This window comes from Muntiacus reevesi, chromosome 9 (assembly GCF_963930625.1).
Source record: "Muntiacus reevesi chromosome 9, mMunRee1.1, whole genome shotgun sequence".
Taxonomy (NCBI): domain Eukaryota; kingdom Metazoa; phylum Chordata; class Mammalia; order Artiodactyla; family Cervidae; genus Muntiacus; species Muntiacus reevesi.
Genome location: NC_089257.1, coordinates 74,915,812 through 74,942,019, shown reverse-complemented (window position 1 = coordinate 74,942,019; position 26,208 = coordinate 74,915,812). Strand labels below are relative to the sequence as shown.

Here is a 26,208-nt window from a genome sequence, read left to right as displayed (position 1 = left end):
GAGGTGCCCTGGTTGTGAGGGTGTGCAACTCTTTGTCCTCCTGCCATAGTATGAGCCAGAAATTCTTTCTTAATGACTATTTATGTCAATATTTTTTAACATGTGATTCCCAGAAATTCACAAAGACTGTTGTGACAATTTGGTTTACACATAACTCATTAAATTGAAATGTCCTTCATTGTTTTGACTTGCCCTTGGACTTCAGCCTGCCAGGCTCCTCTGTCCATGGGATTTTTTCAGGCAATAATACTGGAGTGGGTTCCATTTCCTCTTCCAGAGGATCTTCCCGACCCAGGAGTAGAACCAACATCTCCTATGTCTCTTGCATTGGAGGCAGATTCTTTACCACCGAGCCATTGGGGAAGTCCTTTTACTTCTATAAACTTATTTTATTTTTACCAAAAAAATATTAACGAACCTTTGAAATAAAATTGCATTAAAATTATTCTGTGTGCACATGTTTTCTATAAGTCATCTTTAGAATTTGAAAAAGAAATAGATTGTTTCTTTTACTCATTCAGATTTGAAAGAAAATTATCTGGTCTCACGTGACAAAGAATGAAGTAACAAGGGAAGGTTGTTTTTGTATCAGAGATATTTCTTTGAAACTTAAATCAGGTACCTTTGACAAAGTCCATCTCCTATTCATCTCTTGTTTATTGAAATTTTTCTTGACATATTATTGTGTTGCCCGAAATTCAAGTAAATTATATTTACAGTACAATAAAAATGATGTATAGCTCTGAATTTAAGTTGAGAAAGGTTACTGAAAAAATATTTTCCATACAAAATAGTATACCTAATGATCCAGGCAATATCTCAACCAATAAAAGCATATGGGAACTAATAATGTTCTCCTAAACTTAGATGACTACAATTTTCTCACTGCATTGGTTAAAAAATTTGAACTGAAAGAACTTTAGGAAAGGGGACAAAAATAAGTTTTTTCTGATTGTGCTTTACCAGAAGTATTTTATGTTTCTTAGTCTTAGCACAATAGCATTGCCTTTCCTTTCACCAATATGAGTAGAATTGATTTTTTTGGAATTTCTGCAGAGATTAATGTCCGAAAAAAAACCTCAAATGCTACCTACAACAGATTTCTTTCTTTCTTTTTTTCCCAAAGGAGTTCAGTATTTAAATATAATTTTCACATATGGTGGTTAAAGTTTTGATTTAACAAAACTTTGTGTTTATTTTGCTATTTCTTGCTCAGAATGTATGTTGAAAACTCAGGTTAATTTCAGTAGAGCATGATAAAATATACATATGGAGGAAAACTAGTAATACTATAGGTATATTATTAATATTTGGAAGTATGACAGATTTTTTTCCTGCTTTAAATATTATATCACTCCCCTTTGAGGATTTTTAAGTACTACAATTTATTGAAGTATACTTGGCATAAAACCAACTGTATATAAAGTGTACAATTTGGTAAATTTTGTAGTGTGTATATTCTAACAAATCCATCACCCTGAAGAGTTTCTTTCTGTTCTTTCATAGTTATCTCTCTTGCCTCTCCACACACATTGGCAACCCACCTACACAACTATTGCTGGATGTCTCAGTTTTATTCATGTTGCTGTATATAAGAATAATTCTTACCTTTTTGTTGACGGATACTATACCATTGGTAGATATATTGTACCACAGTTTGTTTCTCCATGTACCTGCTGGTGGATGTTTAGAATCTTTTCACATTTTGGCTGCAAAAAATTAAGCCTCTTTGAGCATTCATGTACAAGTCTTAATATTTACATACACTTTATTTTCTCTTGAGGAAATGGCTAGGGAAGAGTGGCTAGATCATATGGTAACTATATGTTTAAATTTTGAGAAACTGCCAAGCTATTTTACTAAGTATTTGTGTCATTTCACATTACCACCTGCATTGTATTAGACTTGCAGTTCCTCTGCATTCTTACTGGAATTTGGTGTATAGTCAGTCTTTTAACTGTTCACTGTTACAGTGTATGTGTAGCAGTATCTCTAATGACATCTAATGTTCCTCTAATGACATCAAGTGCTTACTTGCCATCCAGATACCTTTTTTTAAATTTTTAAACGGACCACCAGCCCAGGTGGGATACATGAGTCAGGTGCTCGGGCCTGGTGCACTGGGAGGACCCTGAGGAGTCGGGTGGGGAGGGAGGTGGGAGGGGGGATCGGGATGGGGAATACATGTAACTATATGGCTGATTCATGTCAATGTATGACAAAACCCACTGAAATGTTGTAAAGTGATTGGCCTCCAACTAATAAAATAATATTAAAAAAAAAAAATAATAAATAAAAATCACAGATATACTAAAAAAAAAAAAAAAAAAAAAAAAAAAAGAATGTGTGGTAATTTTGCTTCTGTCATTTCTTTACACTACAAGCTTATATGGTAATTTGTATCTTTTTTTTCCCCTGATCAGTTGGGTTAGAAATTTATCAGTTTTACTGTCTTTAAAAGTTTTTGGTTTCATTGATTTTGTTTACTGTTTTTGTTTTTCACTTATTTCCACTTTGATTTTTATTACTGTGCTTACTTTGAATTTAATTTGCTCTTTTTCTGGTTTCTTAAGTTGTAAACTGATATCATTGATTTGAAACTTTCTTTTCTAGTGTCAATATTTATTGTTATAAATTTCCCTGTAAGTAATACTTTAGCAGCCTCCCATAAATTCTGATATGTTGCTAATGATTTCTAATTTAATTTTACTGTGGTCAAAGAACTTTATGACTTGAATCCCTTTACGTTTATAGAGACTTGTTTTATGACTCAGAATATGGTCTATTTTGGAAATTGTTTTGTATGCACTTGGAAAGAATGTTCTGTTGTTGGGTGTAATATTCTCTGAATGTCAATTAGGTCCTACTAGTTGCTGGTGTTACTCAGTTCTTCCATATCCTTGCTGATTTTCTCTTTTCTTAGTCTATCAAGTATTGAGAGTGGGGTCTTGAAATCAGCAACTATAATTGTAGATTTGTCTGTTTCTCTGGAATTCTGTCAGTTTTTGCTTTATGTATTTTGTTGCTCTATTATTTGATGCATAAGTATTGGATTGGCCAAAAGATTTGTTTACATTTGTTTGGAAAGTCCTGAACATACCTTTTGACCTACCCAGTATTTATGGTGTCTTCTGTACTTTTTCTTTGTTTTGTTTATTTTACAGATCTTCTGTGCTCCTGATGGATTGATTTCTTTTTCATATGAAATGACTTTCTTTGTCCCTTGGGATGTTTTTTGCTCTGCATTCTAATTTGATGTTAAGTAAGCCTCGTTAACTTTCTTTTGACTAATTTTCAAACATGTTACATCTTTTTCTCTGATGTTACATTTAGCATCTTTATGTCTTTGTAGTTCATTTCTTGGGCTTCCCTCGTAGCTCAGCTAGTAAAGAATCTGCCTGCAGTGCAGGAGACCCTGATTCAATTCCTGGGTTGGGAAGATCCCCTGGAGAAGGGATAGACTACCCACTCCAGTATTCTCAGGCTTCCCTGGTGACACAGCTGGTAAGATGCCCTGGAGAAGGGAACCGCTACCCACTCCAGTATTCTGTCCTGGAGATTTCCATGAACTGTTCATTTCTTGTAGTTGAATTTTGCTTTTGTATCCATTTGATGATTTCTGCCTATTAATTCAGGTGTTTAGACTATTTATATATATTGTGATATAATTAGATTTGAATCTGTAATTTTCCTGTTTCTTTTCTCTTCATCTTATCTGTTTTTTGCTCTCTTTTTCTTCATCTGACTTCTTTTGGATTGAGTATTTTTATGATTCCATTTCATTTCTTTAGTTGTGTACTTTCTGTATTTTCAGTGGTTTCTTCGGCTTTGACAGCACACATTTTTTTTTTTATTTACAACTATAATTTATTTCAGAAAATAAGGATTTGGGGATGACAATATGTAAGAAAGATGCAATTAAAAAAAAAGTATCTTAAGAAAGAAACAGTAAAAGTTTTGTAGCCATGTAACATATACACATACATTCACATTACAATTTATTTTAGGGACCATTGAAACAAAGGCAGAGAACTGCCTTAGTCAGAGCAGTAGCTTGACAGATCTGCTATTATAATACCTTCTTTGTGCTTTCCTCTGGGAATAGAGGACACTCTCATTTTACTATTTTTCTTTATTTGGCTGCACCAGGTCTTAGTTGTGGTATGTGAGATCTTTTTTTAGTTGTGTCATGCGAACTCCTAGTTGCAGCAAGTGGGATCTAATTCCCTGACCAGGGATCAAACCCAGGCTGGCTGAATTGGGAATGCAAAGTCAGCCGCTGTATCATGAGGGAAGTCCTATCTTCCAACTTTTTTTCACTAATTCTGTTACTATTTTTTTTTAATCCTTTTTTTTTTTTGCTCTGACAGCACACATATTTTTAAAAAATATTTAATTAATTAATTTGGCTGTGTCCAGTTTCTATTGCAGCAAATGGAAACTTCCATTGCTGTACAGAGGCTCTGGATTCAGTAGTTCAGTAGTTGCAGTGCATTGCCCCACAGCATCTGGGATCTTAGTTTCCTGAGCAGGGATTGAATCCACATCCCTTGCATTGCAAGGTGTATTCTTAACCACTGGACCACCAGGGAAGTCCCAGCAGCATACATCTTTAGTTTATCTACCTTCAAGTGATATTATGCCACTCCTGTAAGAACTTTATAGTAGTTTATTTACATTTCTCCCTATCCTGTCCTTTCTGTTAGAGTTTTCATACAGCTTACTTATACTTGTTATAAACTCTTGTTATTATTTTTCTTTAATTAGTTATCTTAAAAAAAATAGTTATCTTAAAGAGACTTGGGTAATAAGAAACAAGTGTATATTTACCCTTGTAGTCATCATTTCTGTTGCTCTTCCTTCGTTTGAGTTGATCCATATTTCAGTCTGGTATAATTTTTCTTCTATTTGGAGACTTTTCTTTAACATTCTTTCAGCTTTTTATGTCTCTTCATTTCACCTTTTTTAAAAAATTTTTAAAATTTTATTTTTTTTTTTTCGGTTTTTACAACTGTTTTTTAAAAGGTAGCCTACATACTGACATAAAGCGAAATGCACAGATATAAGTATAATGAAGTTTGCTTTCCTGTATGCATACACCCATGTAAACAATACAGAAAGCATTCAGTTCCTCATAAAATTGTCTCATGCCCCATCTGAATCAGTCCTGCTCTCCTAGAAGCAACCACTTTTCTGAATTTTTTCACTGTGTTAATTTTGCTGGTTGGATTAATATAAATGGAATCACACAATATGTACAGTTTTTGTGTCTGGCTTCTTTTGCTCAGCATAATATTTTTGAGAATCATCCATGTTATTGTATACATCCATAGTTAATTCTTTTTTTTAATAATTAGCATTCTATTCTGTGACTACCACACATTTTTATCTATCCTTCTGTTGGTAAACTTTGGGGTTTTAGACTATTAAGGAAAAAAGCATCTATGAATATTGTTGGACAAGAATTTTTATAGAGGTTTATTTTCATTTCTTTTGAGAAAATATCTGGGAGTAGAATTGCTGGATCATAGTGTACATGTAATTTTCTCTTTGTAAGAAACTATCAACACGTTTTCCAAAATAATCATAGCATTATACTTCTTACCATCAGTGTAGCAGAGTTCCAGTTCTACATCCTTGCCAATGAGTTTGTAGTGGTATCTAGTTGTGTTTTTTTTTTTCCCAATTATTTTTATTAGTTGGAGGCTAATTACTTCACAACATTGCAGTGGATTTTGTCATACCCACATTTTGTCATAAAATTTATTTTAATTGGAGCATAATTACAATATTGTGGTTTTTGCCATACATCAATATGAGTCAGCCATAGATACACATGTGTCCCCCCCATCCTGAACCCTCCTCCCACCTCCCTCCCCACCCGATCCCTCCAGGCTGTCGCAGAACACTGTCTTTGTGTGCCCTGCTTCATACATCAAACTCTCACTGGTTGTGTCTTTTGCATATGGTAATATATGTGTTTCAGTGCTGTTCTCTCAAATCATCCCACCATCTCTTTCTCCCACTGAGTCCAAAAGTCTGTTCTTTACGTCTATGTCTCCTTTGCTGTCCTATATGTGGGTCGTTGGCACCATCTTTTTAGATTCCATATACATGCTTTAATGTATGGTATTTGTCTTTCTCTTTCTAACTTACTTCACTCTAAACAGGCTCTGGATTCATCCACCTCATTAGAACTAACTCAAATGCATTCCTTTTTATAGCTGAGTAGTATTCCATTGTGTATATGGACCACAACTTCCTTATCCATTCATCTGCCAATGCACATCTAGGTTGCTTCCATGTCCTAACTATTGTAACTAGTGCTACAGTGAACATTGGGGTACATGCATCTTTTTAAATTCTGATTTCCTCGGAGTATATGCCCAAGAGTGAGATTGCTGGTTGTATGGTACTTTTATTTCTAGTTTTTTAAGGAATCTCCATACTCTTTTCCATAGTGGTTGTATAAGTTTGCATCAACAGTGTAAGATGGTACCCTTTTTGCCACACCCTCTCCAGCATTTATTGTTTGTAGAATTTTTGATGATGACCATTTTGACCCATGTGAGGTGATGCCTCATTGTGATTTTGATTTGCATTTCTCTAATAATGAGTGATGTTGAGCATCTTTTCTTGTGTTTACTAGCCATCTGTATGTCTTCTTTGGAGAAATGTCTGTTTAGGTCTTTTGTCCACCTTTTGATTAAGTTGTTCATTTTTCTTGTATTGAGCTTCATGAACTGTTCGTATATTTTGGAGATTAATCCTTTGTCAGTTGTTTTGTTTGCTATTGTTTTCTCCCATTCTGAGGGCTGTCTTTTCACCTTGTTTATCGTTACTTTAGTTGTGCAAATGCTTTTAAGTTTAATTAGATCCCATTTGTTTATTTTTGTTTTTATTTCCATTACTCTGAGGTGAAAAGGATACTTTGACTTGAGATAGAATTCTAGGTTGACAATTTGAAGTACTTTCAAGATATTGCTACTCTCTTCTTGCTTATGTTGTTTCTGATGAGAAATCTGCTCTTTCCTTTTTTTCTCGGTGCATAAATGTCCTTTTTCCCTTCCTGTGGCGGCTGTAAATTGTTCTCTTTGTCATTAGTTTTGAACAGTTTGATTATGATGTGCCTTAATGTGGTTTTCTTGTTTTGTTTTTGTACTAGGAATTCTGTAAGCTCCTTGGATTTTTAGTTTTCACTAAATTTAGTAAACTTTGACCTTTGTTTCTTCTGTCTCCCATTTATTTCAGGGACTCCAATAATGTGAATAGTAGGCTATTTGTGGTTGTCCTATATGTCTTCATTGTTCTTTTCTGTTCTGAAATTCTTTTTTTCTGTGTGTTTCATTTTGTATAGAAGTTAGGCATTGGAAACTAATGTTTCAATTTAATTTTTTTCTTTTGCAGTCTAATCTCTGTTAATCCTATTCAGTGTAGTTTTTATTTTGACCATTGTAATTTTCACTTGTAGAATTTAACTTCTAATCTGTTCTATGTCTTAGTTGTCTCTTACTTTTCAGCTATGTGGAATAAATTTATATTACCTTTCAATGTCCTTGTCTTCTGTTTGTTAAATCTCTGTCAGTACTTTGATTGATAGCTTTTTCTCCTAATTAAGGGTTTTACATTTTTTCTAGTTTGCAAGTCTGACAGTCTTTAATTGGATACTAGATATTGAGAATTTTATTTTGTTCCATGGTAGATATTTTTGCATTCATGTAAGTGTTCTTGAGTTTTCTTTTGGGAGACAGTTAACTGAATTGGAAACTGGTCCTTTTGATTCCTGTTGATATATGGCAGAAGCCAACACAATATTGTAAAGCAGTTATCCTCCAATAAAAAGTAAATAAATTTAAATTTAAAAAGGACTTTTACTTTTTCAATGCTAGATATATTTATATTCCTGGAAGTATTCTTGAATTTTGTTGTGGGACATGGTTAACTTAATTTTAAACTGGTCCTTTGGACTCCGGCCCTTAATGTTTGTTGGGTGGGCCCAGAGCAGCATTTAATCTAGGGTTTATTTCCCATTCATGGAAAAGGACCTTTAATACTCTACCCACTGCTTTCATAATTATGAAGTTTCCTAGTCTGGCTATTGGGACCTATTCCTATTACCAGGAATGCTGAATGCTGTTCCTCTAATTCTCCCGACTACAGGTAGTTTCTGGTTATTACTCAAGGGGAACTCTCTATGCTTCTCTGGAATTCTTTCACTGTGCAGCTCTCCCCTCTCCTGCTGCCTTGCACTCTTAGCTATTTCTCTTTCATTAAGGAGTCCCTCATGCTCTGTGTAGGTTCACCCTCCTTGTATTGTAGTCTCGAATCTTTCTTACGGCAATAAGGCAAAGTTTCTTAGGAGAACTTTGTATCTGCCAGGAATCTGACCTTGGCTGGAAATTTATCTTTTCTTTTTTGAGGCTTGCACACTATAGGTTTGATACATCATCTTAGCTGTAAATTAGGTTTTTGTTGTCTAATTGTGGGTTGTCTTTGCAAAAGAGCACGTGGTCACTATTTTATTCTTCAAATGTAGATAAATGTAATTTTCTGATTATAGTTTCTTAGCTTATCAGTAAGTTATCCATTGAATGAGAAAAATTTCTGTAGCTGTGTAGAATTATGACCTGATTATAGTGTTAATTTTTGTTTCCTTTTTTTAGAATGAGTATGGGAATATTAGGGGCTTCCCTGATAGCTCAGTTGGTAAAGAATCTGCCTGCAATGTGGGAGACCTGGGTTCGTCCCTGGGTTGGGAAGATCCCCTAGAGACGGGAAAGGCTACCCACTCCAGAATTCTGGCCTGGAGAATTCCATGGACTGTATAGTCCATGGGGTCCTAAAGATTTGGACATGACTGAGTGACTTTCACTTCACTTCACAGAAATATAAAGTTATGATGAATATTACTTTTATTATTTTTCTCACTGCTACTGGGTCTTTGGTCAGGTATTATAACTGCCATAGGCCATGATGGCATTGTAACACAGTATCTTTAAGTAGTGATTTTTAGGGGAACATTGAGGCTTTCATATTTATTATTTCTGTTTGTGCTGATTGCTTTGTGAAGGTCATTTGAAATAACATTTGAATCTTCGTGTTGTTATTTACAACAGCTTACTTGTTAATATGTACTTATATTTCATATGCTCTTTGTCTGTCCTGTTCAAACAGAAGTAGTCCAGGGGATGAGTCTATCCACGTCTTGAGTGTTGATGAGAAGAACAAATTAGGAGCCAAAATTATCAAGGCAGAGATGATGGGCAATATGGTAAGGCTTATATTTTGTTCTTTTGAAGAATAATTACTAAATATGTAACTTCTTGTAAGTCAATTTTGGCAGTTCCTAAGCTATGGGGATGTAGCATCTTTTGACAATACTGTTGCTTATTTATTCTTTGAAGAGATTCCCGAGCACTCCTAAGAACAGTATTGTCTACTTCTAAGTAAATTATGTAATTTGTCAAATTTTTGAAATTTATGATTTTAGGGAACTAAATGCTTTTAAATTTTAATGAAATTTATATTTCATTAATAATGTGTTACTTTCTTAGGAATTTTAAAATTGAGCTACTAAAAAGAATGGTTAATTAATTTTTTCAAAATTTTAGGCAACTTATTTGTGCCTGGCTGTGTTAGATGCTTTGTGTAGCTCACTTAATTCCCATGATAATGTTGTGATTTGAGACTTAACCTGAGAATTGAATAGAAATGAAATTGTTTGGTAAGAGTGGCATCTATCTATCTATTATTGTCACATTCCTCTTATACAAATACATGTCACACTGCACATGGCAGAATGGCAAAGTCAGACAGCTTTCTATGTCTTGAAAAAATTGATTCACTTGTGGTCATATGTATGTACACATCTCAAATCCAAATATAAATCATCTTAAGTAGTCTTCTGTTTTGGTGCACTATCTATGTGACACTCTGTAGTAGAACAAAAAGTGAACAAACCTGATACTTCTCTTTTTATCAGTTTGTATCTCTAATAAAAATCATATCTTACATATGCTGCACTGTCTCTCTTTGAATCTAATCTTTGATAACACGGAACTTAAGGTCAACCCAGAAATTAGTGAGACAGACCACCACCAACAGCAAGAAAATAACATTTATGTTTAGAAAGCACAAATAAATTGGTTAAAATAGTGAAAGAAAGGTAACCATGTTAGGAGATTAACATGTTAAAAGAAGTGTTCTGTGTTCATGGAACCACACTGCCTTTGCTTGTCATAGTATTCTATTCATTTAATTTATTACATTGTGATTTATTGTTTTATATGTTAGTATTTATAAATTTTTATAGATTTCCTAGAATAAAAATGAAATGCATTCAGTTTTTATCTAAATTACTTATCAACAGTAAATAAGGTATTATTTTAAATACTACGATGACTTTCTTTTTTTAAATAACTGAAATTCTGAGCATTGGAAGTTTATAGTATCTAAGGAATTATAAAAATTCCCTTCTTAAGGGTATGTATTTCTTTTATCTCTCTATCCCTTCTCTAAAATATATGTCCTTGTAATTATTTACTATCGAAATATAAACAATTTCCATATATATCTGAGAATTTTGTAACTCAGATAAATTCATTAAAAAGTAATGCATTAGACTGTGAGCTGGTACGTGAATGTAGTTGTTAGCTACTTGAATGTTTAGGGCTTCCAAGGTGGCTCAGTGGTAAAGAATCCACCTGCCAATGCAAGAGATGCAGCTGTGTTCCCTGGTCCGGGATGATCCCCTGAAGAAGAAAATGGTAACCCACTCCAGTATTCTTGCCTGGAGAACCCCATGGACAGAGAGCCTGCCGGGCTACAGTCCAGGGGGTCACAGAGTTGGGCGTGACTCAATGACTGAACATCATCATCGTCATATGAATTTGAAATATTCTACAAATGAATTAAATGATATATCACACCTATTTTTCTTATCTTTTCTATTTGAAGGAATTAGCTGAACAACTTAAAGCCCAACTTGATAAGGCAAATAAATTCCAAGACACCATAACACAGATGTCATCAAAAAAATCTAGGCTAGAGGTAAGTAATAACAGTTTGATTTTAGGTGGCCAGTTACCTGTGTAATACTTCTGCTTTGTAGTGGTACTATCTAATGTTAAATGTGTCTATATCTCTTACTGATGTGTTTGTATATATTTATGCTTGTTTGCTTGTTTTTAATATTTATCTTCATATGTATTCTCTTATCTTATACCATTGTGTCCTGATGGACAAAGGCCTAGGTCTAGGGTCAAGGGGGCCTGGATTTATTCTAGGCTCTGCCATTTACTGACTGACCTTGCACAAGTCAAACTGGTCATTAACTTCTTTCTGTCCAGAATGAGACACTTGAATTTGGTATCCCTCTCATGTAAAATATTTTGTTCTAGGATTCATTCACCTATCTATTTGTCAATAAAATGATAAAAAACATGTCTTTGTGGAGTATTATTTGAATAGGAAGAGAGAGATAGTAAGTGATAAAGATTATAATAAACTGTATGGCATAGTTGAAGGTTATGTATCCTAAGCAGGGTAGAGGGAATCTTGAGTGTCAGGTATGCTATATGTTTGTGTGTGTGTGTGTGTGTGTGTGTCTTGGGATGCACAGGCTACTTCTCATTGGAAAAGTGATGCAAGGCCTTGAAGTAAGTTAAACAGTGATCTCTGTGTCTCTGAGTGAAGAGGTCTGTGGACATAAGGAACAGAAGATTGGATGTGTGTCCAGTATTTAGACAAAATAGCAAGGAGACCAGTGTTACTGGAGTGAAATGAGTAAAAGAGAAGTGGAAGATCCAGATCAGAGAGTCTGTGGGAGGCCAGATCATGTTAAGCTTAAAAGTCATAATAAGGAAGTAGGTTTTTATTCTGGGTGAGAAGTAAAACTGTTTCAGATTTTTGAGCAGAAAATGTATTTTGACAGAACCATCCTGGCTTTTTTGTTAGGAGTAGATTGAAGGAGAATTAAGGGCAAACATGGGGTCTAATTAAGCTTTTGCATTAATACACATAAGAAAGAATAGTGAACTTGACTAATATAGTAGCTGAAGAGATATTCGAAGTAATTAGATTTTTTACATGCATAAATGTTTTCCATGTATATTTTGAAGGACTTGATTATTGTGATGGTTTAGATGAGAGAGGAATATGAAATAGTGTTGAGAATCTTTGTATCTCTTGTCATCAAAGATATTTTCTGTTTTGGCAATGTCTCTTCTGGTTTTGATTATCAGGGTGATAGTGACTTTATAGAATGAATTTAGGAGTGTTTCTTCTTCTTCAGTCTTTTTGAAGTGTTTGAGAAGGATCACTATAAATTCTTATTTGTGTATCTGGAAGAATTTCCCAGTGAAACCATCTGGTCCTGGACTTTTTTTTTGCAGGGAGGATTTTTATTTTTACAGATTTGATTTCAGTTCTAGTGAAATTCATCAGTCTGTTCCAAATTATCTACTTCTTTTTTTGTTCAGTTTTGGTAGGCTGTGTGTTTCTAGAAACTTGTCCAATTCTTCTAGGTTGTACACTTTGTTGGCATATAATTGTTCATAGTATTTTCTTTTGGTACTTTTGTATTCTGCAGTATTGGTTGTTATTTCTCCCACTTTATTTCTTCTTCTTTTTTTTGGGTGGGATCCTCTCTTTTCTTAAAGTTCTTGGCCAGAGATTTGTTGATTTTGTTTATTCTTTCAAAGGACCAGCTCTGAGTTTTATTGATATTTTTCTATTTTTAAAAAATCCTTTATGTGTTTATTCTCTGACCTTTATTATTTCCTTCCTTATCCTATCTTTAGGTTTTGTTGTGTGATTCTTTTAGGTGGCAAGTTGTGTTCCTTATTTGTGATTTTTCTTGTTTCTTGAGAAAGGCTTGTATCACTGTGAACTTCTCTGTGCTTTGGCTGCATCTCATAGATTTCCTATGGTTGTGTTTTCATTGTCATTTATCTCAAGATATTTTTTTAACTTCCTCTTGATTTCATCATGACCCTTAGTTTTTAAATAGTATGTTGTTTAGTCTCCATATTATTGTTTTTTTTCCTAGTTTCTCATTCAATATTTGATTTCTAGTTTCATGCGATTGTGGTCAGAAAAGATGCTTGAAATAATTATTATACTCAAATTTCTTGAAGATTGTTTTGTGTCTTAGTTTATGGTGAATTCTAGAGAGTGTTCTATTCACACTCGAAAAGAATTTGTATTTTTTGTTTTGTTTTTATATAGAGTCCTGAAAACATAAATGACGTTTAACTGTTCTATCATATCATTAGAGTCTCTGTTGCCTTACTGATTTTCTGTTTGGAAGATCTATCCATTGATATGAGTTTCATATTAAGTCTCATACTATTTTTGTATTCCCATCATTTTCTCCCTTTACGTCTGTTAGTATAAGTTTAGTACTTTGGGTGTTCCTGTATTGGTTGCACATATGTTATTGAGTGTAAAGTTCTCTTCTTTTGTGGATCCTTTTATTATTATATGGGCTTCCCTTGTGGCTCAGCTGGTAAAGAACCTGCCTGCAGTACAGGAGACTTGGGTTCGATCCTGGGTTGGGAAGATCCCCTGGAGAAGGGAAAGGCTACCCACTCCAGTATTCTGGCCTGGAGAATCCCGTGGAGTGCATAGTTCATGGAGTTGCAAAGAGTTGAACATGACTGAGCGACTTTCCCTTTCACTTTATTATTATATAGCGTTCTTCTTATTTTCTCTTTGTATACATTGCTTTAAAGTCTATTTTGTTTGAGAAGAGCATTGGTACCCCCTTTCTTGTAGTTATGTTTGCACGAGCTATTGTTCTCCAGCCCATCATGTTCAACCTGTGTATGTCTTTTGCCCTAAAGTTGGTTTCTGCAGGTAGTTTATTGTAGGCTCTTCTTTTATCATCTCGTCAGCCTTTCTGTGTCTTTTTTTTTTTATCTTTCTATTGAAGGATATTTGCTTTACAGGATTTTGCTGTTTTCTGTCAAACCTCAGCATGTATCAGCCATAGGTATACATATATCCCCTCTCTTTTGAACCTCCCTCCCATCTCACTCCCCATCCCACCCTCTAGGTTGAAGCAGAATCCCTGTTTGAGTTTCCTGAGCCATATGGCAAATTCCCTTCGGCTATCTGTTTTACATATGGTAATGTAAGTTTCCATGTTACTCTTTCCACACATCTCACCCTCTCCACCCCTCTCCCCATGTCCATAAGTCTATTCTCTATGTCTTTTTCTCCATTGCTGCCATTTAAATAAATTCTTCAGTACTATTTTTCTAGATTCCATATATGTGCATTAGAATACAATATTTATCCTTCTCTTTCAGATTCATTTCACTCTGTATAATAGGTTCTAGGTTCATCCACTTCATCAGAACTGACTCAAATGTGTTCCTTTTTATGGCTGAGTAATACTCCATTGTGCATATGTACCACTACTTCTTTATCCATTCATCTGTCGATGGACATCTAGGTTGCTTCCATATCCTAGCTATTGTAAATAGTGCTGCAGTGAACAATGGGATACATGTGTCTTTTTCAATTTTGGTTTCCTCAGGGTATATGCTTAGGAGTGGGATTGCTGGGTCATATGATGATTTTATTCCTAGTGTTTTAAGGAATCTCCGTACCATCTTCCATAGTGGATGCCTCAATTTACATTCCCACCAACAGTGCAAGAGCATTCCCTTTTCTCCACACCCTCTCCACCATTTATTGTTTGTAGACTTTGGTGGTGGCCATTCTGACCAGTGTGAGGTGATATCTCATTGCGGTTTGATTTGCATTTCTCTAATAATGAGTGACGCTGAACATCTTTCCATGTGTTTGTTAGCCATTTGTATGTCTTCTTTGGAGAAATGTCTGTTTAGGTCTTTTTCCACTTTTTGATTGGGTTGTTTCTTTTTCTAGCATTGAGTTGTATGAGCTGCTTGTATATTTTGGAAATTAATCCTTTGTTAATTGTTTCCTTTGCTATTATTTTCTCCCATTCTGAGGGATTTTTTTTTTTCACCTTGCTTATAGTTTCCTTTGTGGTACAAAAGCTTTTAAGTTTAATCAGGTCCCATTTATTTACTTTTGTTTTTATTGCCATTACTCTGGGAGGTGGGTCATAGAGGATCTTGCTTTGATTTATGTCATTGAGAGTTCTGCTTATGTTTTTCTCTAAGAGTTTTATAGTTATTGGTCTTACATTTAGATCTTTAATCCGTTTTGAATTTATCTTTGTGTATGGTGTTAGGAAGTGTTCTAATTTCATTCTTTTACATATAGCTGTGCAGTTTTCCCAGCACCATTATCTGAAGAGGCTGTCTTTGCCCCATTGTATATTCATGGACTCATAAGGTACACATAGGTGCAAGGGTTTATTTCTGGGATTTCTGTCTTGTTCCATTGGTCTGTATTTTTGTACCATACCATTGATGACTGTAGCTTTGTAGTATAATCTGAAGTCAGGAAGGTTGATTCCTCCATCTCCATTCTTCTTTCTCAAGACTGCTTTGGTTATTTGGGGTCTTTTGTGTTTCCATATGAATTATGAAATTTTTTGTTCTAGTTCTGTGAAAAATGTCATTGGTAATTTGATAGGGATTGCACTGAATCTGTAGATTGCATTTGGTAGTATAATCATTTTCAGAATATTGATTCTTCCTACCCAGAAACATGGAGTATCTTTCCATCTGTTTATGTCATCTTTGATTTCTTTCATTAGTGTCTTATAATTTTCTGTGTACAGTTCTTTTGTCTCCTTAGGTAAGTTTATTCCTAGATGTTTAATTCTTTTTGTTGCAGTGTTGAATGGGATTGATTCTTTAATTTCTCTTTCTGATTTTTCATTGTTAGTATATAGAAATGCAAGTGATTTCTGTTTATTGATTTTGTATCCTGCAGCTTTGCTAAATTCACTGATTAGCTCTAGTAATTTTCTGATACTGTCTTTAGGGTTCTCTGTGTACAGTATCATGTGATGTACAAACAGTGAGAGCTTTACTTTTTCTTTTCTGATCTAGATTCGTTTTATTTCTTTTTCTTCTCTGATTGCTGTAGCTAGGACCTCCAAAACTGTGTTTAATAATAGGGGTGAAAGTGGACACCCTTGTCTTGTTCTTGATCTTACGGGGAATGCTTTCAGTTTTTCACCATTGCAAATAATGTTTGCTGTGGGTTTATCATATATGGCCTTTATTGTATTGAGATAGGTTCCTTCTATGCCCATTTTTTAAGGAGTTTTAATCATAAATTGGTGCTGAATAATGTCAAAGGCTTTTTCCACATCTTTTGAGATTATCATATTGTTTTTATCATTCAGTTTGTTTTTTTTTCCATTTATTTTTATTAGTTGGAGTCTAATTAATTTACAATATTGCAGTGGTTTTTGCCATACATTGACATGAATCAGCCATGGATTTACATGTGTTCCTCATCCTGAACCCCCCTCCCACCTCCCTCCCCATCCCATCTGTCTTGGTCATCCCAGTGCACCAGCCCCAAGCACTTGTCTCATGCATCCAACCTGGGCTGGTGATCTGTTTCACACTTGATAATATACATGTTTCGATGCTGTTCTCTCAGATCATCGCACCCTCGCCTTCTCCCATAGAATCCAAAAGTCTGTTACTCTTCGTGGGAATGCAAACTAGTACAACCACTATGGAGAACAGTGTGGAGATTCCTTAAAAAACTGGAAATAGAACTGCCATATGACCCAGCAATCCCACTCCTGGGCATACACACCGAGGAACCCAGATCTGAAAGAGACACGTGCACCCCGATGTTCAATTTGTTAATATGGTGTATCACATTAATTGATTTGCATATATTGAAGAATCCTTGCATCCCTGAAATAAACCCAAGTTGATCATGGTTAATGAGCTTCTTGATGTGTTGTTGATTCTGTTTGCTAAAATTTTGTTGAGGATTTTTGCATCTATGTTCATCAGTAATATTGGCCTGTAGTTTTCTTTTTTTGTGTTGTCAGTTTCTGGTGTTGGTATCAGGGTGATGGTGCCCTGGTAGAATGAGTTTGGAAGTGTTCCTTCCTCTGCAGTCTTTTGAAAGCATTTTAGAAGGATAGGCATTAGCTCTTCTCTAAATGTTTGATAGAATTCTCCTGTGAAGCTGTTTGGTCCTGGGCTTTTGTTTTTTGGGAGATTTTTGATTACAGCTTCGATTTCAGTGCTTACAATTGGGTTGTTCATAATTTCTATCTCTTCCTGATGCAGTCTTGGGAGGTTGAACTTTTCTAAGAATCTGTCCTTTTCTTCAAGGTTATCCATTTTATTGCCATATAATTGGTCATAATAGACTCATAATCCTTTGTATTTCTGCATTTTCTGTTGTAGCCTCTCCTTTTTCATTTCTAATTTTGTTGATTTGATTCTTCTTTCTTATTTTCTTGATCAGTCTGGTTAAAGGTTTGTCAATTTTGTTTATTTTCTCTAAGAACTGATTTTAGCTTTATTAATCTTTAGTATTGTTTCTTTCGTTTCTTTTTTATTTATTTCTGCTTGGATCTTTATAATTTCTTTCCTCTGCTAATTCTGGAGTTTTTCTTTCTTTTTGTTCTTTTCCCAGTTGTTTTAGGTGTAAAGTTAAGTTGTCCATTCAATGTTTTTCTTGCTTCTTGAGGCAGAATGGTACTGCTATAAATTACCCCTTAAAACTGCTTTTGCTGCATCCCATAGGTTTTGAGTTGTTGTGTTTTCATTGTCATTTGTTTCTAGGAATTTTTTGATTTCCCTTTTGATTTCTTCAGTGACCTGTTGGTTATTTAGAAACATATTGTTTAATCTCCATGTGTTTGTGTTTTTCACAGTTCTCTTCTTGTAGTTGATATCGAGTCTCATAGTGTTGTGGTCAGAAAAGATGCTTGATACAATTTCAATTTTCTTAAGTTTACTGAGGTTTGATTTGTGACCCAAGATGTGATCTATCCTGGAGAATGTTCCATGTGCACTTGAGAAGAAGGTGTATTCTTCTGCATTTGGATGGAATGTCTTGAAGATATCAATGAGATCCATCTCATCTAATGCATCAGTTAAGACTTGTATTTCCTTATTAATTTTGTTTTGATGAACTGTCCATTGTTTTGAGTGGGGTGTTAAAATCTCCTGCTATTATTGTGTTATTGTCAATTTCTCCTTTCATGTCTGTTAGTGTTTGTTTTATGTATGAAGTACTCTATCTTGGGTGCATAGATATTTACAATTGTTATGTCTTCCTCTTGGATTGATCCCTTGATCATTATGTAGTGTCCTTCTTTATCTCTTGTAATATTCTTCATTTTAAGGTCTGCTTGGTCTGATAAGAAGATTGCTAACCCAGCTTTCTTTTGCTTCCCATATTTCTGGAATGTATTTTCCATCCTCTCAGTTTCAGTCCCTATGTCTCTTTAGGTCTGAAGTGGATTTCTTTTGGCCAGCATAGATATGGGTCATGTTTTTGTATATATCCAGCCAGTCTGTGTCTTTTGGTTGGAGCGTTTAATCTGTTTACACTTAAATTAATCATTGATATATATGTTCCTGTTGCCATTTTCTTCATTGTTTGGGGTTGATTTTGTAGATCTTTTTCTTCTCTTGTATTTCTTGACTATATAAGTCCATTTAACATTTGTTGTAAAGTTGGTTTGGTGGTACTGAACTCTTTTGCTTGTCTGAAAAGCTTTTGATTTCTCCATCAATTTTGAATGAGATACTTGGTTTTACTCTGGTACAGTAATCTTGGTTGTAGATTTTTCCCTTTCAGTAATTTACATATATCCTGCCATTTCCTTCTGGCTTGCAGAGTTTCTGATGAAAGATCAGCTGCTAAATGTATGGGGTTTTCCTTGTATATTACTTGTTGCTTTTCCACTGCTGCTTTTAATATTCTTTCTTAGTGTTTAATCTTTGCTAGTTTGATTAGTATGTGTCTTAGCGTGTTTCTCCTTTGGTTTATCCTGTATGGGACTCTTTGTGTCTCTTGGACTTGACTGACTATTTCCTTTTCCATGTTGGTGAAATTTTCAACTATAATCTCTTCAAAAATTTTCTCATACACTTTCTTTTTCTCTTCTGCTTCTGAGATCTGTATATTTTGAATGTTGGTGCATTTGATACTGCCCCAGAATTCTCTGAGAATTCTGAGACTCAGTTCTTTTCATTCTTTTTACCTTTTCTGCTCTTCAGAAGTTATTTCCATGATTTTATCTTCCAGCTCACTGATTTGTTCTTCTGCTTCAGATATTCTGCATTTGATTTCCTTCTAGAGTATTTTTAATTTCAGTAAATGTGTGTTGTTAGTCTCTATATGGTTATTCTTTAATTCTTCTGGTTCTTTGTTAATTGATTCTTGCATTTTCTGCTTCCATTTTTCAAGAATTTTGATCATCTTTTCTATCATTATTCTGAATCCTTTTTCAGGTAGTTTGCTTATTTCCCGTTCATTTATTTGAACTTCTGTGTTTCTAGTTTGTTCCTTCATTTGTGCAGTATTTCTCTGCCTTTTCATTATTTTTTTAAAGTTATTGTGTTTGAGGTCTTCTTTTCCCAGTCTTCAAGGTTGAATTATTTCTTACTTTTGGTTTCTGCCCTCCTAAGGTTGGTCCAGTGGTTTGTGTAAGCTTCATATAGGGTGAGATTTGTGCCGAATTTTTTTTTGGTCTTTCCTCTGATGGGCAAGGCTGAGTGAGGTGGTAATCCTGTCTACTGTTGACTGGGTTTTTGTTTGTTTGTTTGTTTGTTTGTTGTTTGGATGAGGCATCCTGCACAGGGCGCTACTGGTGGTTGGATGATGCCAGTTCTTGTATTCAAGTGGTTTCATTTGTGGGAGTTCTTAACTATTTGATACTTCCTAGGTTAGTTCTCTGGCAGTCCAGGGTCTTGGAGTTAGTGCTAAAGGCTCAGAGCTTGATCTCTTAACTGGAGGTCTTCTGGAATCTGAGACTGAGCCGCATGAGCTTTCTGCCAAGTTTGTTTTTGTTTTCCTGGTTTCCAGCATGCCAGTTCCACTGTGCTGTGTTTCTTTTGTGTTTGGCTTCCACAGCATGAGCTTTTGCCCAATACGGCTTCTGCCGTGCTTGGTCTCTGCCTTGCAGGGGCTGAGCTGAGGTTATTTCAGCCAGATTACACCCAAGTCACAGCACCAGATACATTGGAGGAGTGTGTAATTTCCTCAGTTCTGTCTTGCAGCAGCAAAGGTTTGAAATGCAGACCAGTGTTATAGCTTGGTTACAGCTCAGAGAGCACACTGTTACTCTCTCAAGCATCAGAACCTTCTGGTTTAGTTTCTTTTTGCTGCTCACATCTCTTCAGATTTTCCAATGTTGACTTATCCCTGTGGAAATTCTGCCATCCCGCCGCCTGCTGAGCCCGCCCACCAGCCTGCAGCACCTCCCCAGGGCTGTGAGGCCCACACCTCTATTCTCTTTTTGGGATCTTGTGTCATCTTTACTTTCATTATTCTAAATTTTTTTTTTCATATAAATTTCTTATCTCCTCTTTATTTGGTTGTTCTAGTAGATTTTTATCTTTGTCCTTCATCTTCAAGGTTGAAAGTATCTATAAGCTGAGATATCCTTTAAAATATGACACTATTAATACTAGTTGATTAATAGTGAAAATACATAATACTGTGTGTGCATGTCAGATTGAAAATTTGGATGCATTTTTTTCCGTTTCTGTTTCGACAGGTAAAGTAAATCTCTAGTAACTGAAATTGAAATAGTTTTCTTTAATAATTAATTCTCCTTGGAGAGATAGACCAAAACGCAAATAATTTGCTTAGTCTTGTTTTGAATTGATTTTTAATGAAGTTGTTAGCTTGTATACTTTATGTCATTTTTTTATTAGGACCTTTTCAGTAAAATTCTGTTTTTATCATAGAATGCAGTTTGGTGTATATTTAATAAAAGTTCATGGGAATAACTTCTTTGGAAGAGTAGAAGTGAAAAGAATCATTTGAGGGCTGTTAATTGAAAGAATAGAAGTTACGTGGAATACCGTTGTGGTAGATAATTCAGCAAGTTCATTCTGTCGTTTAATTGCTTTCAAGGTTTGGTAGGGTCTTTATTCTTTTTTTGTACCTTAAACCTATACAGTCTTTGTCAGTATACTTCAGTTATGGTTTGAAGGGGACATGATGTGGAATTGCAGTCTCCTTCTGCTATGATAGAATTGGCATTCTTTTTTTTTAAAATTTTTTATTGTAGCAAAGTTGATTCACAATGTTGTTAGTTTCTAGTGTACAGCAGACTGATTCAGTTTATCCATAACACGTGTCAATTCTTTTTGAAATTCTTTTCTGGTTTACTTTATTAGATGATGTTTAGCAGAGTTCTCTGTGCTATACAGTAGTTCCTTGTTGGTTATCTGTTTTAAAAGTAATGCATATATGTCAGTCCCAAGCTCCCAGTCTACCCCTTCCACCTACCCTTCCCTACAGGTAACCATAAGCTTGTTCTCTAAGTCTGTGAATCTGTTCCTGTTTTGTAAATAAATTCGTTGATGCCCCCCCCCCTTTTTTTTTTTTAGGATTCCACATATAAACATGTATTGTTCTTTCAGTGTCTAACTTGTTTCACTCAGTATGACATCCTCTAGGTCTATCTGTTTTGCTGCAGATTGCATTTTTTTAAAATTGCTAAGTGATACTCTACTCTCTGGGTGTATCATATGGTCTTATCTATGTTTTTGTTGTTGGACATTTAGGTTACTTCCATGTCCTTGCTGTTGTAAATAGTGGTGCAGTGTATATTAGGGTGCATGTGTCTTTTTGAATTGTGGTTTTCTCAGGGTATATGCCCAGTAGTGGGATTGCCGGCTCATATGGTGGTTCTGTTTTTAGTTTTTAGAGGAATCTCCATACGTTTCTTCATAGTGGCTATATCAATTTACATTGCCACCAACAGTGCCTGCACTCTCTCCAGCTTTTACTATTTGTAAATTTTTTGACAACGACTATTTTAACTGGTGTGAGGTGACATCTCATTGTAGTTTTGATTTGCATTTCTCTAGTAATTAGCTGTGTTCAGCATCTTTTCGAACGTGCCTCTTTACCATCTATATGTCTTCTTTGGGGAAATGTCTCTTTAAGTCATCTACCCTATATTGATTGTGTGTGTGTGTGTTTGTTTTAATATTGAGCCACATGAGCTGTTTGTAAATTTTGGAGATTAATCCCTTACTGGTTTCATTGTTTGCAAATATTTTCTCCCATTCTATTGGTTGTCTTGTCATATTACTCTGGGAGACAGCCTCAAGAAGATAGTACTGTGATTTACTTTAAAGAGTGTTCTGCCTGTAGTTTCCTCTAAGTGTTTTTGTAGAATCTGGTCTTACATTTATGTTTTCAGTTGTGTTGAGTTTATTTTTGTGTATGGTGGTAAGGAATGTTCCAGTTTCCTTGTTTTACATATAGCTGTTCTGTTTTCTTGGGAACACTTTTTGAAGAGAGCATCTTCCTTCCCTTATATAGTCTTACCCCCGTTGTAATAGATTAATTGACCATAGGTGTATGGGTTTTTTGATGCTGAAGCTGAAACTCCAATACTTTGGCCATCTCACGCGAAGAGCTGGCTCATTGGAATGCTGGGAGGGACTGGGGGCAGGAGGAGAAGGGGACGACAGAGGATGAGATGGCTGCATGCCATCTCTGACTCTATGGGCATGAGTTTGAGTAAACTCCGGGAGTTTGTGATGGACAGGGACGCCTGGCGTGCTGCGGTTCATGGGGTTGCAAAGAGTTGGACATGACTGAGTGATTGAACTGAACTGAACTGACTGTGTGGGTTTATTTGTGGGTTTTTTTATCCTGTTCCATTGATCTATATTTCTGTTTTCATGCCGGTACCGTACTGTTTTGATGTCTGTAGCTTTGTGGTATAGTCTGAAGTCAGGGATTCTGATTCCTCTAGCACCATTTTTCTTTCTCAAGATTCATTTTGCTTTTCAAGGTCTTTCGTGTTTCCATACAAATAATTTTCTTTTCGTTTTGTTCTAAAAAAAAAAAGCCATTGGTAATTTGGTAGGAATTGCATTCATTCTTTATAGATTGACTTATGCAGTATTGTCATTTTGACAGTATTGGTTCTTTCAAACCAAGAATGTGGTATATCTTCTCATCTGTTTGTATAATCTTTGATTTCTTTCATCACTGTCTTGTTTTTGAAATTTACGTCTATTGTCTCCTTAAGTTGCTTTATTCCTACATGTTTGTTTCTTTTTCATGGGTTGATAAGTGGGATTGTTTCTTTAATTTCTCTTTCTGGCCTTTTTTTTTTAATGTGTAGATGTATAACAAATTTCTATGTTTTAATTTTGTATACTGTAACTTTACCAATCATTGATGAAATCTAGAAGTTCTCTGGTAGCATCTTTAAGATTTTCTATGTATAGTATCATGTCACCTGCAGACAGTGTCAGTTTAATTTCTTCTTTTCCAATCTGGATTTCTTTGATTTCTTTTTCTTCTTAAGTTGTGGTGCCTTGGATTTCCAAAACTGTGTTGAATGAAAGTGGTGAAAGTGGACATTCTTATCTTGTTATTCATCTTAGAGGAAATGCTTTCAGCTTTGCACCCATAAGTATGATGTCGGCTGTAGGTTTGTCATAATTGGCTTTTATTATGTTGAGATTTGTTTCATATATGCCCACTTTCTGGAAGGTTTTCTTTTTTTTTTTTTAATCATAAATGGGTGTTGAACTTTGTCAAAAGCTTTTTCTGTACCTGTTGATTTGTCTGTATGGTTTTTATTCTTAAGTTTGTTGATATATCACTGATTAATTTGAAAATATGAAAATTATTTGCATCCCTGGGAGAAATCCCACTTGGTTATGCTGTATGACCCTTTCAATATTTTGTTGGGTTCAGCTTGCTAGTATTTTGTTGAGGATTTTTGTGTCTGTGTTCATCAGTGATATTGGCCTATAATTTTCTCTTTTTTTGTAGTCACCTGTGTCTCATTTTGGCATTATGGTTGTGGTGGCATCATAGAATGACTTTGGGACTGTTCCTTTGCAGTTTTTCGAAATAGTTTTAGAAGAATAGATGTTAGCTTTTTTCTAAATGTAGATATTAACTCTTCTCTAAATGTTTGGTAGAATTTGTCTATGAAGCCAATTGTTGCTTGGGTTTTGTTTGTTGGAAGATTTTTAATCATAATTTCAATTCATTACTTGTAATTAGTCTGTTCATATTTCCATTTCTACAATGGAAGAAGATTCTTGGGAGATTGTACCTTTCTAAGGATGTCTTCATTTCTTCTAGCTTGTCCATATTATTGGCATCTAGTTGCTTGAGGCAGTCTCTTACGAGACTTAATTTTTGTGGTCCATTGTTACTTCTTTTTTATTTTTAGTTTTATTGATTTGAACCCACTCCCTCTTTTTCTGGATGCATCTTGCTAAAGATTTATCAATTTTGTTTTCAAAGAACCAGATTTTAGTTTTATTGATCACTCAATTTTAAAAAATTTTTATTTAATTTCTGTCCTGATCTTTATGATTTCTTTCCTTCTACTAAATTTGAGGTTTCTTTGTTCCTCTTTTTCTGGTTGTTTTCATTGTAAAGTTAGGTTGTTTATTTGTGTTTTTTCTTTTTTCCGGACGTAAGATTGTATTATCTTAAACTTGTCTCTTAGAACTTCTTTTTCATTTCCCAAAGGTTTTGGATGGTTGGGCTTCATTTCCTTTGTCTATAGAAATTTTTGATTTCCTGTTTGATTTCTTCATTGATCCGTTGGTTGTTTAGCAACATATTGTTTAGTCTCCATGTACTTGTGTTTTTTAGATTTTTATTTTCTTGTGTTAATGTCCAATCTCATGGTGTTGTGGTAAGAAAAGATGCTCAGTACAATTTTAGTTTTGTTAAGTTTACTGAGGCTTGATTTGTGATCCATGATATGATCTCTTCTGGGGCATGTTCTTATGCAATTGAGAAGAAAATATATTCTACTGCTTTTGGATGCAATTCTCTGCAAATACCAGTTAAGTCTATGCAGTGTAATCTGTGATTTAAGGCTTGTATTTCCTTTTGATCTTCTGTCTGGATGATCTGTTAATTGAGGAAAGAGTTAAAGTTTCCTAGTATTGTTGTTTTGTCGATTTCTCCTTTTATGACTGTTAGTATTTGTATTATTGGGGTGCTCCTACATTAGGTACATGTATATCTATAATTTTTATGTCTTCTTGGATTGATCATTATGTAGTGTCCTTTCTTGCCTCTTATAACAGTCTGTAATTTAAAGTCTGTTTTGTCTGATACGAATATTGCTACTCCAGCTTTCTTTTGATTTCCATTTGCATGGACTACCTGTTTCCATCTTCTTGCTTTCAACTTGTATATGTTCCTAGATCTGAAGTAGGTCTTTGCAGACAGCATATATACTGATCTGTTTTTTAACATCCATTCAACCAGTCTTTGTTTTGGTTGGAGTATTTATCCCATTAACATTTAAGATAATTATTGATACATGTTTCCTGTTATTATTCTTTTTCACTAAGTTTTATCACTTGTTTTTACTAAGTTGTGTCTGACTCTTGCAGCCCCATGGACAGTGTAGCATGCCAGGGACCTCTGTCCTCCACCATCTCCCAGAGTTTGCTCAAGTTCTTTTTCATTGAGTTGGTGATGCTGTCTAACAACCTCATCCTCAGCCACCCCCTTCCTTTTTTACCTTCAATCTTTCCCAGCATCAGAGTCTTTTCCAATGAGTCAACTCTTTGCATCAGGTGGCCAAAGTATTAGAGCCTCATGTTGTTGAAAATCTGAGTCATAACTTCCACCCCTCCAACCCCTATCCCTGGGAGACCATCTAATACTAACAGGGACATCTGGCCCAGTCTCTTAAGAGGTCACTATTTCTTCTCCTGTGTCCTGGTATGCATGAGACCCTGAGTGCTCTCTTTTAAGAGTGAAATTTCTGTTTCCCCCAGGACTGTTAAATCACTGAAGGTTTGCCTTCAAAGCAAAATTTCTTGAGGTCTCCTCCTCCCATTGCCAGACCTGCAGGCTGGGAAGACTGATTAATAACTCAGGACTTTCATTCCTATTAGAGAACTTCAGTAGTATAATTTTTTTCCACTTTTTGGGTTGGCCCCCCCAGCGGGTGTGGGATTTGATTTTATTGCTTTTGCGCCCCTCATTCCATCTCATTATAGCTTCTTTGTCTTTGGGTTTAGGGTATCTCTTTTGGTAGGTTTCAGCATTTTTTTGGTCAATAGTTCTTCAGCAGTTACTAGTGAT

The 26,208-nt window shown here is 35.1% G+C and overlaps 1 protein-coding gene across 1 annotated transcript in view; it reads left to right on the top strand.

Moving 5' to 3' along the window:
* Positions 1 to 26,208, top strand: part of CWF19L2 (CWF19 like cell cycle control factor 2) — a 152,697-nt gene that overhangs the window by 66,950 nt on the left and 59,539 nt on the right. Inside the window, exons 9-10 of the mRNA XM_065945197.1 lie at positions 9,175 to 9,271; positions 10,957 to 11,049. Coding sequence (XP_065801269.1) covers positions 9,175 to 9,271; positions 10,957 to 11,049 — 190 coding nt within the window. The remainder of the gene's footprint in view (positions 1 to 9,174; positions 9,272 to 10,956; positions 11,050 to 26,208) is intronic.